Source organism: Microcebus murinus, chromosome 11, assembly GCF_040939455.1.
Source record: "Microcebus murinus isolate Inina chromosome 11, M.murinus_Inina_mat1.0, whole genome shotgun sequence".
In the NCBI taxonomy this organism is placed as follows: Eukaryota; Metazoa; Chordata; class Mammalia; order Primates; family Cheirogaleidae; genus Microcebus; species Microcebus murinus.
Genome location: NC_134114.1, coordinates 37,837,726 through 37,854,775, shown reverse-complemented (window position 1 = coordinate 37,854,775; position 17,050 = coordinate 37,837,726). Strand labels below are relative to the sequence as shown.

The 17,050-nt window shown below is 37.1% G+C and overlaps 1 protein-coding gene across 4 annotated transcripts in view; it reads left to right on the top strand.

Annotated features, from left to right (window-relative positions):
* The window catches only part of ARL15 (ARF like GTPase 15), a 397,531-nt gene extending 382,897 nt beyond the window's left edge, over positions 1 to 14,634 (top strand). For all 4 annotated transcript variants that reach the window (XM_012756746.2, XM_012756744.2, XM_076008020.1 and 1 more), the window contains one exon: positions 12,697 to 14,634. In XM_012756746.2, the coding sequence (XP_012612200.1) occupies positions 12,697 to 12,849 (153 nt within the window). In that variant the 3' untranslated portion in view covers positions 12,850 to 14,634. The remainder of the gene's footprint in view (positions 1 to 12,696) is intronic.
* Positions 14,635 to 17,050: the final 2,416 nt, after the last annotated feature.

The following is a 17,050-nucleotide window of genomic DNA, read 5'->3' as shown; positions in this document are numbered from 1 at the left end:
CAACCTATACTTTATAATACCCACCCTTCCACCCGCCTAGCCATTTCAATATGCACAGTTAAATGGGTATTAAGTTAAAAAAAAAAAAACTTAAAAGAATCAATTTCATGGTGAATGCATCTAGTTAAGCAAGCCATTTAAACAGCATTTTATTCGTGTGTAGCAGACCATTTTATAAGTTACTTATAGCTTTACAAGCCTGTGTTTCAGACAAGCTAATTGGTTGCCTCTGATATGTGTTTGGGGCTTTTACTCATTAACTCCCTTTCCTGTCTAGTACATACTTGACTAGCTCTCATATATACAGGTAGGACTCTTTAAACAACCATATTTATTGCCAGGAAAATTTTCTTCATTGATAGATTTCTTCCAGCTTACGATATTTGCTTTCTTAAAATACAAGGAAATCATAACCATTATCCCAAATACGGAAAATACAGAATCAAGTATAATACCCTAAAAGTACTTGGTACCAAAAATGAATGCTCTTTTGAAAGAGTAGAATGGAAATAGTTATTGAAAGGAAGGAGAGAAGAGGAGAGGAGAAAAGAAAAGAGAAGAGGGAATAAAATGATGTGCTGTTGAAGCCTGGCTGCCTCTGTAATTAACGACTGTTACAGATGTTATTGAAAAGTCTGATGCTTGCACCTGCATGCAAAGACAAGTGTCCTAATGCTTCTCCTTTTGCCTGTGTCAGTGCTTTCCATTCTCTGAGATAAGAATTAGACGCTTTGTTTGGACACAGATTAAAGAAATAGCTCAAAACATAAGTGTCCTTTGTAGGTCTTGAGATTTCTGGAGTGGTTCTCTTTTCCATGGTAGGTTGTTTACTTTTCTGCTTGCAAAACAATTCATTGCTGCTGCCTGTAGGCATATGTGTAATAGAGTCTGAACCAATTAGATCTATGGTTTTGAAACTGTCCATGAAATCCCACCTCCTGCATGTTTGGCTCCATTCGTTGGAAAGATCAGTAACTTCTCTCCAATATTCAATTTTCTTCTTTTACTAAAACTTTAATATAGGATGAAATATAGATTCCTATTTGTGTCTGGCATTATACTGAGTACATTGGAGAATACAAAATATTTTTTTTTCATTGTTGGTGCCCTCATGGAACTGAGGACTCATACACATGAAAAAATTAGAGAATAATTTTCCAAATCTGTTTTATCCTATAATTGAAAATGGGGTTTCACCACAGACTTGTTGAGATACTTCATGCTCATTGAATCTTTATATCCTATGTATGTTATATATATATATATTGTGTGTATATATATATTTTTTTTTATAATACCTGTTTTAAGGATAATATAATGGCTCATATAGCTAAGAAGCTCTTAGGTTGCAGGCCTTTGTCATGGTTTGATTCAGGGGTCTGTGATTCAATCACACCTATTTTTCTGTAGTTTTCTTGGCTTTCTCTTCCTTAACATATTAGCTTTATCCTCAGACCTATTTCTTAGCTTCATTCTATGTAGTATTTAGATGGCTGCCAGCAGCTCCCAGAGCTATCTGTCTTTATGTTCATCTCCTGCAGGAATTACCTAGAAACTGAACCTCAGCTCTGATGGCATTATGAACCTCTGAATCTAATGAGTCCACACTAGTAGGGGATATTTCAATATATGAATGAATAAATCTTCTTCATCTTTCTAGGCCAGTTTGAGTTGGGCATTGTCCTTCTTTCAACCACAGGCCTCTTTGGGTACTCATAATTTGATATTAGAAATGGGTCTATAATTAACAGACTCCAAAATGTAGAATTGGTTAAATAGATACAGGGAGGAAAGAAGTAAGGTGGACTCTTCTGTCTCTGATTTGTAAGATTATGACTGCTGTTCTCTGATTGAAAAACAGATTGTTTAAACTTTTATTTGTTGTAACTTGGAATATGTCATTAGCTCTTGTGAATATAGGAACAAAATGTGGGATATGTAAAATCTAATTAAATTTTGTTTTTCTATTTATAAGAACTATATCCATGACAAATAAGGAAAATATAAAAAGAATATAGAACTTCACCTACTCAAATCAACCAGTAGTTAAAGATATTAAAACAGTTTTTGTAGATATATATATACACACACAAATGTATGTGTGTGTGTGTATTGGTAAAATCCAATAGAATGCTATTAAAATGTCACTAAAATTAGATGTTTGTTCAACCTTAGGAAACTAGAAAAAAAGAACAAACTAAATGCAAAGCAAGCAGAAAGGATGTAATAAAGATTAGACTTTAAATAAATGAAATGGATATTAGGGAAAAAATAGAGAAAATCAGTAAAATGAACAGTTTTTTGAAAAGATCAACAGAATTGACAAATCTTAACTAACAAAGTAAAAAAGACAGATGACTCAAATTACTAAAATGAGGCATGAAAGAAGAGACATTACTACCAACCTTACAGAAATGAAAAGGATTATTTATAAGGGAATGCTATAAAACTTATATGCCAACAAATTAGATAACCTAGATTAAATATACAAGACACATAGAGAAGGACACAAGCTACCGAAATTGACTGAAGAAGAAACAGAAAATCTAAAGAGACCTGTAACAAGTAAAGGCATTTAATTATTAATCAAAATACTTCCCACAGGAAAAGCCCAGGATCCTCACTTTCCTGCTGAATTCTGCCACACATTTAAAGGATTTACACCAAGCCTTCTCAAACTATTCCAAAACATAGAAGAGGAAGAAACACTTCACAGCTCATTCCACGAAGCTAGAATTACTATGATACCAAAACCAGGCCAACACATTACAAAAAAAGAAAATGATAGACCAGTATTCTTTATGAATACAGATGCGAAAATTCTTAACAAATATAATTGACCTTTGAACAACATGGATTTGAACTGCAAGGGTCCAATTTTTGCCACCCCTAAGACAGCAGGACCAACCACTCCTCTATCTCCTCCTCCTCAGCCTACTCAATATGAAGATGACAAGGATAAAGATTGTTATGCTGACCCACTTCCATTTAATGACTAGTAAATATATTTTCTCTTTCTTATGATTTTCTTTATAACATTTTCTTTTCACCAGTTTACTTTATTATAACAATATAATATATAATACATAACATAAAATATGTATTAATAACTATGTTATTGGTAAGGCTTCTGGTCAACAGTAAGCTATTAGTAGTTAAGTTTTGGGGAGTTAAAAGTTATATGTGGATTTTCAACTGCACGAGCGATTGGTATTTCTAATCCCCTCATTGTTCAAGGCTCAACTGTACTAGCAAATGAATCCAACTGGGTCTAAAAAGGATTATATACATTATAACAAAGGACACTTTATCCCAGGAATACAAGGCTGTTTCAACATATAAAAATCAATGTATTATAGTATACCATGTTAATAGAATATAGGACCAAAAACATCACATGATCATTTCAATGCAGAAAAGGCATTTGACAACATACAGTTAACATATGACCCAGAAATTCTATTCCCAGATGTATACCCAAGAGAAATGAAAACATAGTCACATATTCACACAAAAACTTGTGCATGAATGTTCATAGCATCATTGTATTCATAATAGCCAAAAAGTAAAACCAGCCCAAATGTCCGTCAACTGGTGAATGGATAAACAAAATGGATATATCCATACAATGGAATATTATTCAGCCATAAAGGGAATTAAGTACTGCTACAAACTATAATATAGATGAACTTTGAAAATGTCATTCTAAGAGAAAAAAGCCAGACACAAAAGGCCACATATTGTATGATTTCATCTATATGAAATATCCAGTATAGACAAATCCATACAGAAAGAGAGTAGTGGTTGCCAAAGGCTAGGGGAAAGAGGCATTGAGAAGTGACTGCTACTGTTAAGGAGTTTCTTTTAGGATGATGAAAATGTTCTGGAATTACATAGTGATGATGGTTGCACAACCTTGTGGATATACTATAAACAAATGAATTGTGTGTGCTTTAAAAGGACAAATTTTAAAATATGCAAATTATATATCAGTAAAAGAAAATGAAATGTCTGTGGAACCAAAAGGAAAGATATTAAAGTATGTGCCAAATACTGTAAAGTCCAACCAAGCAGTAGAGGAAATTATCTACAATCTTAGGAGAGGGTGTCCACTTCGATGAGTAGACAGTAAGTGTAGGTAATAATAGCATGTATCCAGGAGCAAACAACCCCCTTTGAAGACCAAAGTCTTCAGTTAGTTGTTATAGCAACTATTTTTTAATGGGCTCAACTTCTCAATGACTGTCTCCAAAAATTTTGGTTGAAAACCAGCCCAAGTTCAATGAGATGAGAACCTCAGGTTGCATGGAATTAGACCAATTTCATTTTGGATGGAAAGTCTTCCTTAATGAAAAGTCTGTTTAACTCTGGAAAGTTTAACATTAAAAATATAAAAGTGATAAAATAAACCCACACTATTAATACTTTCATTTAAAGTATATGTTATATGTAGGTCAACCTGGTAGAGTAATTTTTTAATTCTTTTTTTTTTTTTTTTTTTGGAGAGTGAGTCTCACTCTGTTGCCCTAGGTAGAGTGCAGTGGCATCATCATGGCAACCTCAAACTCCTGGGCTCAAGTGATCCACTTGCCTCAGCCTCCCAAGTAGCTGGGACAATAGGCATGTGCCACCACACTCCGCTAATTTTTTTCTATATTTTCAGTAGAGATAGAGTCTCACTCTTGCTCAGACTGGTCTCAAACTCCTGATCTCAAGTGATCCTCCCACCTCGGCCTCCCAGAGTGCTAGAATTACATGTGTGAGCCATCACGCCCAGCCTCATTTTTTAATTCTAATTTAAAATGTGTAAGTGATTTCAGAATTGGCCTCATATGTGGAAAGGTATGAGAATTAGAATGTACCAGAATTCAAGAGTCATTGAATTTATAAATTTAATGAAGCAAATTTTTAAGAATTCTCAACTACTTGAGGATGTTTTGTTAGTCATTCTAAAATGCTTAAAAGGAAAATCGGCTATCACATCTGAATGTGATGATTAAAATTTAAAAGATATGTAAATAGAGTATTAAAATTTTTAAGTTGAATATAAAAGCTTAACCACTTCGGTACAATGCTCACTGGTGGTGAAACCTTGCCCACAACCGGCACTCATAGTCCGCACGGTAGTTTGTGCTGTGCATTGACCACGAACCCGTTTTGCTCTTGTGTGATGAGGAAAGCTTTAAAGCACTGAAAGCTTGTTTTACTTTACAGGCAGCTTTACTTGTAATGTCAATCAGAATAGGTAACATATACATATATGTTTTTATTATGTTATCTTTAAATGTTCACAATTTTATTTTGATAAATGAAAAATTAGAAAAGTCAAGTTTTGTTATTAACGCTAAAGTCGATACTCGGCTGTGCGCGTTCATCTGTGGCTATCGACTATAGTCAATGCTTGTACCGAAGTGGTTAAGAAAAAACTAGGCTTTGGACAGTGTAAATTTAATAAATTATGTATTCTTTTTTAAAACTGCAAAGTAACAACTAGTATTGCTGTACACTAAAAGGACACCAAAAACCTCAAACTGGTCACAGACCATGTGCCTAATGGGATGTGGCATTAGGTGACTTTGTAGGAATATTTTCCATGTTCTGGCTAGTTCTTGTGATCTTTAGGAAGTCTCTCCACAAAAAGAAACTCAGGCTAAATACATAGAGGAAATAAAATACAGTTGTGCTGAGATGACTCTTCTGCCTGCTAGAAATTCAATTCAAAGCACATCTGAAATCATAACGAGAGTCTGGCCAAGTTGCAAAAGGCAAATTCTCTATCCTACTAAAGTGTCAACCAAAGCAGAGAAGAGGAGTTCTAGCAATCTGTGGTCAAACTGAGGCCCAGAAAGCCTGATCCCCTAGACCCCGCCCAAGCATTCCTTGTGCCTCCCTGCTGGACCAAGCAGAAAGCTACAGAATGCTTTAGGCCAGGGGTCAGCAAATATTTTTTCTGTAAATGGCTAGATAGTAAATATTCTGAGCTTTGCAAGACACAGTGTCCCTGTGGCAATTACTCAGTTTTGCCATTACAGTGTGAAAGCAGCCATAGATAATACTTATGTGAACGAGCATGCTGTGTTCCAATAAAACTTTATTTACAGAGAATTTATGGTGCCTGGGTGATGGGGAGGCAACCAACAACAGCTACTGTTACTAAGATTCCTTCTAATTTAAAAAGTTTCTTCTATATCCTTAAGGATTCCCCTTGAGGCGATAGAAGGACTTCTACTGGGTCTTAAAAGATGAGAGCTTGTGTACAGGCTGATCCTTTCCACCTGTGGATGGAAGCCTTGGCTTGGAAGCAGGAGTTGGAGCAAAGGCCTGAATTCAGGAATCACTCCAGGCTATAGAGGGCCAGAGTAACTGGCATAGAGGAAGGTACAGATATGGGAATATTGGGCATCTTCCCTCAATCCCTGGAGACAAGTATCCATGCATAACTGGGCCTCTCACGGTGGTTGTCTGATATGCAAGCTATACTTTATATTACTATACTTTATATACTTTATATTACACACAGTCTTCTTGAAATCCATCATCCATTATATGTATGCACTCCCAAAATATTAATAATATCATGATATTGGTTAACATCAAGTTGTCATTTTCTGGTCCTTATTAGTACTCAGTGAAAAGTAAATAATATTCATTCTGTGTTGTACTAACTTTGGGACTGTACCAAATTGGTTTTATTTGTATTATTTATTTCTGCCTTTCATGACACATTTAGTACTTTTTAAGATTTCAAAGTCCTGCAAGCAGTACAACAAAAGGGGGAACAGCTGGTGCTGCTCCCTAGACTGACCTTACTTTGAACAAGCTACCAAGAATGCACTCGGAAGAATCTTAATCATGCCCTGCCACTTTATCTCCAGACCCTGTCCTGGAGCCATGGCATGGGCAAAGCTCTCTGTGACTTTGGTGAAGGTTACCAAGTGAAGCCTGCTCCTGCAGTTAAGGCAGCAAAGCTGAAGGACCCCTTGGCAAACACACAGACAAAATGTATATGCTCAGTGGTGTGGTGGTGAATGTTTATTAATGAACTCTGGAAAGAAAAAAGTCCTCGTTCATCATACTTGCAGATTTCTGTGGTGTAAATACTCCAAACCATGCCTGATTTCATGATTTGTACAATTTGACATCCTTGTACCCAGGGTTGGAGAGAGAATGCACCCAATCCACGATTGCTGGCCACGTGTCAGCGGCCCTCAGTGTACCACCAAGATGCATTTCAATACGAATGTTTTCCCCAGTGTGACATGTTAACACAATAGATGCATCTGCTACAGTGATTAAAGGAAGAAGCTAGGATGTAGATGAGGAAAGTCCTGCACTCTTTGTAACAGTCATGGAAAAGATCATACAAAATCTCACATTGCATTCAGGCTCTCCTGGCATCCTATTAATTGGAGCCCAGACCACACTTTCACCAAAGAGTTTAATACCAATATGAACCTGTTTCAAAAACCATTTTTCATATGGTTCATATCGTTTGAAAAATACAAGCTATGCAGTGGACACTTTGTGTACTTAAATGTACAAGACAGCAATGATGACTCTACTGGGTTCAAGATAGTTAACGGAGTCCTGTTGTCTTGTGCCACCCTCTAGCCGGCCCTGCCACCCATCCGATCCCACAGCTGCCAGTCTTTGCCCCTGGCTTTCTGTGTTTGGTTTGAGATCCTCCCCCAGTCTGCATTAGCTGTTTGAAGGAGCTGAAGTTGTCAGCCTAGACTCCTTCATGAGACCTGATTCCTTTTCCAGAGATGGAAAAAGAACGTGCCTTTATTTCTAAAGTTTCTTTTAACAGCCATCTATCAAAACACTTTTTATTCAAATTGAGTTCCACGATTTAAGAACTATTCTTAATAATCATATCCCTCTTTATTTAAGTCAGTTGTTTTTCTTGCTTCCAGCTAAATACAGTCCAAGTGTTATAAATAAGTGGAAAAGCCCTTAGTAAACTGCACAGTATTAAACAGTCTTTAATGGTCACTAAAAAGCCCAGGGGGGAAGAAACCCCGCACTCCTTTCACACAAATGATGAGGACAGTGCTCCGGCCGGGCTCTTGCTGTTTCTGCTTTGTTTTTGGTTTACGGTGTTGCTCTCGTTGATGGAATCTTCTACCCTGGCACATGGAGCACACGCACAGGGGGCGCATTAAAGCACCGCGTGCTGCCCACCACGCTCGCCACACCGCGTGCAGAGGTGGTGGCTGAGTGAATGAAGTTGGGGAAAGCCGACTTCCAGGACGAAAATTTTCAAAGCTCCTCAGACTGATCCCAACCCCACCATAGCCCACCACAACACCCCACACAACCTTAAGAAGTGTCAGTTAGAATGTGCTAGATTTTCACAGAGGGAACCTCCGAGTCATGTGTAGATGGGGTCTGGGGAACTGTAGGCAAAGCAGATATCCAGCTTCTGTCCCCAGTGGTGAATGTGTAGAAAAAAATAAGCTAATGGCCCCCAACAGGAGCAAGAGGGACCTACTGAAAGAGCAGCAGCAGCCCCCAATAGGGTAGGACACTAAGGGGATGTGTTGACATGGAGGGGCAGGCATTTTAGTTTTAGCAATGACTGGTTGGTGTTATCAGCATTTAGTGCACTAGAAGCAGGGGTGGTATATTCTATGATTCACAGCAGAAACCCACACAAAAAAGAACCATCACATACCCTGACTCTCTTTTTAATGTCTCGCCACACATTCATATGGGTCAGAGCTCTGTTTGTGAATATCTGAGCCTAGAACCTACCTCTATTTCACATCAAAACACTATATAAACTCTTTCTGGACTATTCTATTTCCCTGTTCCCTAGAGTGCTTTCAGGAAAACTAGATCAACTCTGGGCGCACACTACTTACATGGTTTAACAAAAACCATGTAACAAAAATAAGAAAAACAACCAGTAACAAAAACCAGTAACAAAAATAGGAAAAACAAGCAGCTTATTATTTTAAATAAAATGATGTTTATGGGTTTTCAAAAAGGAAAGACCTAGTGTTGCAGTTCAAAAATTATGACTGTTAGAAATTTAGTCATACCAGGTTGGCAAGAATTGAAAGTATTGATAAAAATTTTGTATCTGAAGTGAGGGCAAGACAGGGAAATCAGTGAACATCATTATTACCCTACTAGAGATCCCGGAGCCAGGAAAGGATTATTTGATGATTTCACCACTCAAGGGGACATTAAAGGACATTTCCTACCCAATGAGTGGGTCTCCTGTGCTGTGTAATGTCTCACAGGTTTAACAGCTGCTACAAACATCAGCAGCAAGGAGATGGTGCCATCATCTCTGTTATATTAGGTCTTTACAGTAAATGCAATGTGTGAATAATGGAATGCAGTAATGCAAATTACCAGGCAGTGGCATGAGTGGAGACGGGCTCCGGTGACAGAGCTAAAATAGATTGGCTGCTGATGTGGCTTTGTTTTCCTATCTCTAGGGTGGACACATGGCTGCTAACAAATGCCCACTCTCTGTGGCTATCCCCAAAATAGATAAATGACCACAGGTTGCCAGGCAGCTCTATTCTGATGTCATTCCCCAAAGTGTGGACTCCAAACGCCAATGTGTAACAATCACCGGTTCCTTATTCCAGCAGTTTCCACTTAACCACATGTAAGCAACTGGTAAAGTAGTCAACAGACTTAGCTTCATTTTCTCATAAGTCATTTTTAAAATTTTTATATTAATAAAAAAGTTACCTTTAAAAAATGTATGTCCATCAGAAAAAATAGATCCTTGTATCACAGGCAGGTTTTTATTTTAATCTTGAAAACAGTATCAGCATTTGACTTACATTGGTCAAACTTAAACACCATTCTTTAAAATCATACATCAATATATATAAAGGATAAAAAAGCAATAGCAGACTGGTCAAATGTGACTGTAATTGTTATTGTAATAATGCAGGGGAAGTAAAAATTGAAGTTCAGGTTAACATAAGAAAACAAAATAAAAATGTTACCCTAAAAAAGTCAGAATTAGAGCATTAAGTCTTCATCTGTACTGTAGTGTTTGTTTTTAGAAACATGAAACTCTGAGTAATCAAAAGCTATGTTCCAGCAGCAAATATTCACTCACTGTGCTCGAATATTACTGGATTGGCAAAACTTGTTATAAAATTGATATTAGAAATGTAGAGTTGTGTGGAAACCTCGGGACACCAGTGGGGTGAATATGGCAGGGTTAGTTACCCACTTAAGTTATGGATCTGAAAATCTCGAGTTACCCAGCCATATTTGTCAGCTTAACACCACTAGGCTCCTTTATCTGGTGACCACCCTGTCACTGCAGCTTCCATTTCCTTCTCATGTTTACCATTCAGCAGGAACAACTTCTGAAGCGTATCTACCTTCAGACATCTTTATCATCTTCCAAGTGTGCCTACCTGATAGACTCTATTTTCAGTTGCCTAGAAACCAACCTAATGGGTAGCTAAACCTCACTGTTTTGTATCTGGTCGGTACTGCAGCATATCACAAATTGCTAATGTATCTTGGGATTATTTAAATCTAACATTGTTTTCAAATTAGATGTAAATATGCTACCAGGGTCAATTCTGTGTGATTTTTAAATGAAGCACTTGGAAGAAGTATTGTTAGTGAGAGGCATTTACTGTCTTGGTGCTTTTCTTTATTTTAATATTATCAAATTTCTTGCAACCAGCCCTTTTCCCAGTTATTAGTGATACTGAAAATGCTGTCCTTTTGCATTTGGGTTTATAAAGAATGGCAAGGATACAATTTCCTCCATGTGCCAGATTTTGGATGTTACCTGCTTTATTTGATAGGAAGCATTATTGATCAAATACCAGATTGCAGTATAAGCACAGTAGTCCCCCTTTCTGTGCTCAGGGATACAATCTGAAGCCATACTTTGTGGCAGAAATGAGGAAACCAAAATCTCTGATTTTCAACTCTTTGGAGCACTTCTCCTCCTAGCAGTGGACTTAACCCCGCCTACTCTTCTCTCCCCTGCTGGCCAAGGCCCCTGTGACTGGCAGCTCTCCCCTCCATGGGGCAGAGTTGGTCTCTGGTACTGATCATTGCACTAGCAATTTCTGACTCTCTTGGACGTAAATTGTTTTCAGTACCCTAAAGAAAAGAAACAAAAAGAAAAGAAAAGAATGGAGTTTGTATTTTCAACAAGCAAGAATCCTTTTAACAACATGATTTGTAAACTACCTTAGGCAAAAAATTGTTCTAGAGTTATGTACCCATTTTCTGATCTGTAAATGAGATTTTCGTTACTCTTCAGAATTAGAATTAATGAGAGCCCTTCAATTCTCACAGTTTTTTTTTTAAATTAGTATTATGAATTTAAAGACATCTATAGGAGGACTTTATGGACACACGTGAACTATAAAATGTTAGCATATTTCTAGTTCCTAAATTAGCATAACTTAGTATTTCATATATATATATATATATACACATACTTTCTCATATGAAAAAATGTACAAATATATTAATAACAGTTTGGATGGTAACAGTCTCTCTGCTGTTATCAACAGTCTAATGCTTGCAATGATACAATGCAAAATGAAACCACATTTGGGAATGGCATGTAAAACTTAGACACTTTTTTTCTGGGCCAAGTATTGCTAAGGTAAGACCTTGGAATTTTTCATGACACATGGAATTTAATGAAATTTGTTGACCAAGAATGTCTTTGAACAATGCCTCTTTGATGTTGCTACTAACTGCATTGTATGTTATGTAAAACCTTACTGGGCAATAAATATGTTCTATTCTTATATGATGTTGTGGGTGTGTGCATGAGAAGCTTTATGAACTTTTCACTTTATCATACCTTTTGAGAAAAACTCAATACTTCTGGAATTCATAGCAATTTGACATTTATTCACAGTTAGGAGTTGGTAATACTAGCTGCTATTAGTCAATATCCTAACCAATACAATACAAGTGACTTGTGACCGGTTATTAGTTGAACTGGTTTTTAAGACAGCAAATGTGCTACCACACATACCAATTGTAAGGTCTTGATATATACTTTCCAGAAAATTCAGGACTGAGAGGCAAGAAAAAGCTGGGAGGCTTTATATATGTATGTAAATGTATGTAGGTTTGTATATGCATGCAAACACACACACTCAGTTTCTATCCTCTTTCCTAGAAAACAAGTTCCCAGGTAGATAGATAGATACTAAAATTTTAAGGGAAAGAGAGAAAAAGATTATTTAAATCAGATTTTTTGTTGTGTTATGTGCTTGATGGTCAAAATAATGGAGTAGTGTAATTTATATAGTATAGTACTGTAGGTTGTCAACAATTTAATAAGTCGGCAGGGTAAGCTAGTGAAAGCTACTCTGCTAGAATTATTTTGGTTACATGAATATTTTTCATGTCTGCAGTGCATTTTGTCCAGTGCCATGGTGCATATAATTCTTTTTCAGACTTCATCAGACCTCCCGTGCTGTTAAGTGTATGGGTGGAATGGTGGTGGCTTGTAAGCAGGTCATTCACCCCTAAAGAAAACACTCCCAGGTCACAACATATAGCCCATGTTATAACAACAGCTGTGGACAGATTCTAGAAAGCCTTAAGCATTATAGTTCATATCAATTCTCCTTGAAATCCCCTCACTTCATCACTCAAAATGTTGGTATGAGAAAGGTTCTGATACAATTAATAACATATTTTTCTTTATTTTTTCCCCCCAAGATCAAAAAATATTTTGAACTTGAACCACTTGCACGTGGAAAACGCTGGATTCTGCAGCCCTGCTCGCTGGATAACATGGATGCACTGAAAGACAGCTTCTCTCAGCTGATAAATGTGTTAGAAGAAAAAGACCATGATGTTGTAAGAATGTGAAATCTGGCAAAGAAAATGGGCTCCCAAAAGGCCTTGAACCTATCATGTTTCTCATTTTAATTTTATTTTGATATCAAGACTTATAATGGCTTCATTATCTATTTTTCTCTAGTTATTTCAGACTCTCATCTCTCTATTAAAGCGAATATTCTGTAAATCAAGTGAATTATCATCGGCATTAACGTCAAGTACACACTACTGAGAGAGAATTTATTCTCTGTTTACCACTAATTATCTTCACCGCATGTCTCTTCCTTCTGTTGTTCTAAGCGTCTCTTCTATACTCTGTGCTAAAACGGATGGAATTCGTGGCTCACGGAAATCAAATCCCTTATGAAGGACTCAGAAAAGCTCACAAGACCTTGACTAATTTTCCCTGGGTTTGGGAGTGGAGTATTGTGTGGCTGGGACTCCACATAATATGTATATCATTTTCAAGATCTCTTGGGGTTTTTTGTTTTATTTTATTTTATTTTATCTTATTTTTGTTTTTCTGTCTTTTGTATACTGAGCTTATAGATGATGAGAGAAAAATGAGCACTAAAAACTTCAGTTAATCACCTTATCAGGAAGGAATATCCTGCCATAGCAAAATTGGCTTTGAAGAACTTAAAGACAAGATGCCTAATGTTTCCTCGATTACATCTGAAGTCTCTCTCCCGTCTTTTAAGAGCGAAGACGTTGTTTTAGGTTTTAAGAGGAGTTAGAGGACATTTAGGCACCAAGTATGCATCACTGATTACATTTGATTGAGTACTCAAATATTTTTTAATGAAAAGATTAGCCTGTATAAAGTCAAGCTGCAGTGTAATATAGGTATCTTTTTCTAAAAATTGGAAGTGTTTAATTAAAATAGAGACAATAATTTTTAAAATAGCAGAAAAAATTTTAAAAGCCAAAAGAAGTATAGTTTATACTGGTTAGAGTTTAAGCTGGCATGGATCTAACAGAGATATCAAAGACAGAATCATCTGTATATTCAGTCATTAAGTGCTGATGTAGTTTAATGGAGTCTGTTAAGCCTTCCTCTAGTAGTTAAAGGCCTATCAGTATTTCTATTATAAACCTCTATTTTCAGGGGTTTCAGTCTGCCCTTAAAAATGTGCTAGGGCTGTAGCAAATAAGTAATTTTAGGGCTCAGATTCAATCTTTGGGATGATTTTTTTTTTCATTTAATTTAAATGATAAAATTACTTGGAGATAAATGTATAGTTTTACTAAGGCTTAGCACCTTTGATCTTTTCTAAATCAGGAAAATTCTATGGATGTTGAGGTTCATAGATGAAATATTCTTTGTCACACTTTGTTGACTTTTAACCACTTAAAACACTAAGTGGCCAAATGATAGAAAACTTCTCCCTACCCCTGAGTGATAAAAACACGTTTGTAATTTTTAGGTAGCATAGATCGATACCCAAATACCACAGACTCACACTGTATTACAGGGTGATGTAATAGCTTATAATTCTCCAGAAGATATGCTTCAGGCCCTTAACATCATTCAAAGATAGTTTTTGTGGTTTAATATTTTAAGTGGATTTTAATGCCATCATTACCTTCAAAACATCGAACACTTCTTTAGGCTTTTTTCTAATGGCCTGGATCGGGAAAGATCCATAGTGATTCATATACAATTTTGTCTACAGCATCCTTGAATATTTTTAACACTGTATAATCTGTGAACAGCACCAAACTCTCATTCCGATGACCAGTTACACAATTCCTGTTTTTATTTTGTCCTGTTGTGCTCATCTTCTATGAAAAATAAATGATTATTAGGCCTTGCTTTCCCTGCAAGTTCATTAAATGTAGAATGTTGTCTTTTTAAGATCCTGTGGCTGAGTGCTCCTAAGCCATCTGTTAAATGACTTCCCGTTGTCTGTGTGTGTGTTCATGTGTGCGCCAGTGATGGGCTTCTCCTCAGACCCACGACTGTCTGCAGCGTCTCAGCCGTCAGAATGAAAACATTATCAATCAGTACCCAACAACAGCTGTTTTTGACAAGTTTCTGTCTGACGCCTAATGCTTTACAACTGTCAAGAAGGCTCCTTCTTTGTCTAGCAGGTCGGAGCTCGCCGTCTTGCTGCTTCCGTGCACCATCCTGTCCCTGTAACCCTAGAATTTGCCATGTTTGGGAAATCCACGTGGGGGAGGAGTGGGGCCTCGATGGGTGGGGGTGGGTAGGTGGGTGGGCGGGGGTGGGTGCGTATGTCATCTTCCTACTTTGGTGTAAAGTGCCACAGGTGTCTTAGTTTGCATATTCAAATATTATATAGGAAAAACAGTCTGTTATGTACTTCTTCACTTAGCTTCTTGTTATATTTATGGACGTTACCAGTTTTTGTACCTTCTTAGCTAAAGCAGTTGCCTTTTTGTAATGGCAATTAATTTATATGATAAAACTTTGTATCTACTGTAGTTTACAGTATTGGTCGCTAATTAACTGCCATATTGCCCTGTCTTTCTATTTAAAAATAATGCATCTATCCTTAGAGGTTAACAGATTCATGTGGACATTTGCCAGGCAAGGAGAACTCGTATTGTCCATGATTGAGAAATGATTTCCACTATCTTCAAAATGAAAATAAACGCTGAGTAGAACTGATGTTTCCAGACTGACTCCTTTCAGCATTAGCATTTGGGAGTCTCAGATTTCTGTTTTCATTTGTATTGCCTGTTTAAGTCTCCAAAATAAGTTCTGCTGCTCTTGGGTCAAAACAAATGATTAATTCACATTTTCTTTGAAGCCATTGTGAAAACCTTAAAAGAAAAAAAAGCGTCTTTTCCAGTTGGTTTGTCTTCAGCAGCAATTTATTTTCACTGGAGCTGTTCCTTCAAGTGTGTGAACAGATTCAAGATATTATAAGATGTCATCCTTCAATCAAAGGATCATTTTATAATATTTGCCGTCACACCAACTTGAGTGGCATGGTTTGGTACAATGAACTATTTCCTTCAATGGATTGATGCTCTTGGGAAATAAGTAGATATTTTTAAGTGATTCAAGAGGAAACAATATGGCCAATCCTTAAGGCTGAGAGTATTCTATAAAAGAGAAAATGAAAAATAAAAAATCAAATGATGAATGGAAGACAAGAAAGAAAAAAGAAATACAATAAAAGATGAAAAATTCAAATTCCAGCTTTCGCTTGGTCCCAGTTGCAACATTTTTCTGACACTTAGTATTTGGCACACAGAGACTTGCAACGCATCACTACTAAGCTGGATCCAACCTACATTCCCATTCTTGTTTCTAAGGTAGGCAATTAGCAGTTATCAGCTTCCTAAGCGACGCAAATATGGACAGAACTGTAAGATTTTGAAGCAAATGGGGTTTTCTTCGTGTCTAGATTGCATATTCAGACTTGAATGGAAAACTAATATTCATCCCTGGCTTCATCCTCTTTATAACTTTAGAGTGCATTTTCATTAACCTCCTGACCTAATGTTGCAAACAGAAATGAAAAGGTATGTGTGGGGTGGTGGGGCTGGAAGTGGGAGTTCCCCCCTGAGATCCCTCATTTTCAGTGTATTTGGAAGGGAGGGTCTGTCTTTGTTACACAGAAACTTTAGAATGCGGAGTCTCTGCCTTCCCTAGTTCCCCAGCCTAGGTCCTGGAGATCTGAGGTTTACGCTGTGAAATGCATTACCACATCATGTTGGGAATTCCTGGCTCCCTAGAGCTCACAGCTTTTGGTCACCTCTGAGTCAGCATGATTAAATGATTTGCATCTCAGGTTAAATGTTTTCCAACTCAGATGCATGAAGTGACTGATGAGCCCAAGTTTTGACACCCTACCCCATCCCCCCTTGCACTAATTTAGAAACATGAAAAGATCCTGTGTAAGACTCTGAAGCCTCAGATGGGATATCAATTCCCCCCCCTTTCCTATTCTCTTCGAATTTAAACCTTAAATGAAAAACTTTTCTTCCACCCACTGTCTCATCAGATCTGGAAATTCTGACTTCCCTTTCTGGGAGTTCATCTGTATATCACAACCTCTTCGCTTTCCGTGAAACCAAGGCAAAGAGTTTAGAAGTCACAAAGAAGAATCTCTCCAACATACACCTTCTCTAGCATTTTCCTTTCCTTACAAAACAAGGTGAAGCAAACAGTCCATGGTTCTTCTATCAGATTTTCTCTATAATCTCATCTTGCCTTCTATTTCTGCTCCAGGAAGCTTGCTCTATTCACTGGCTC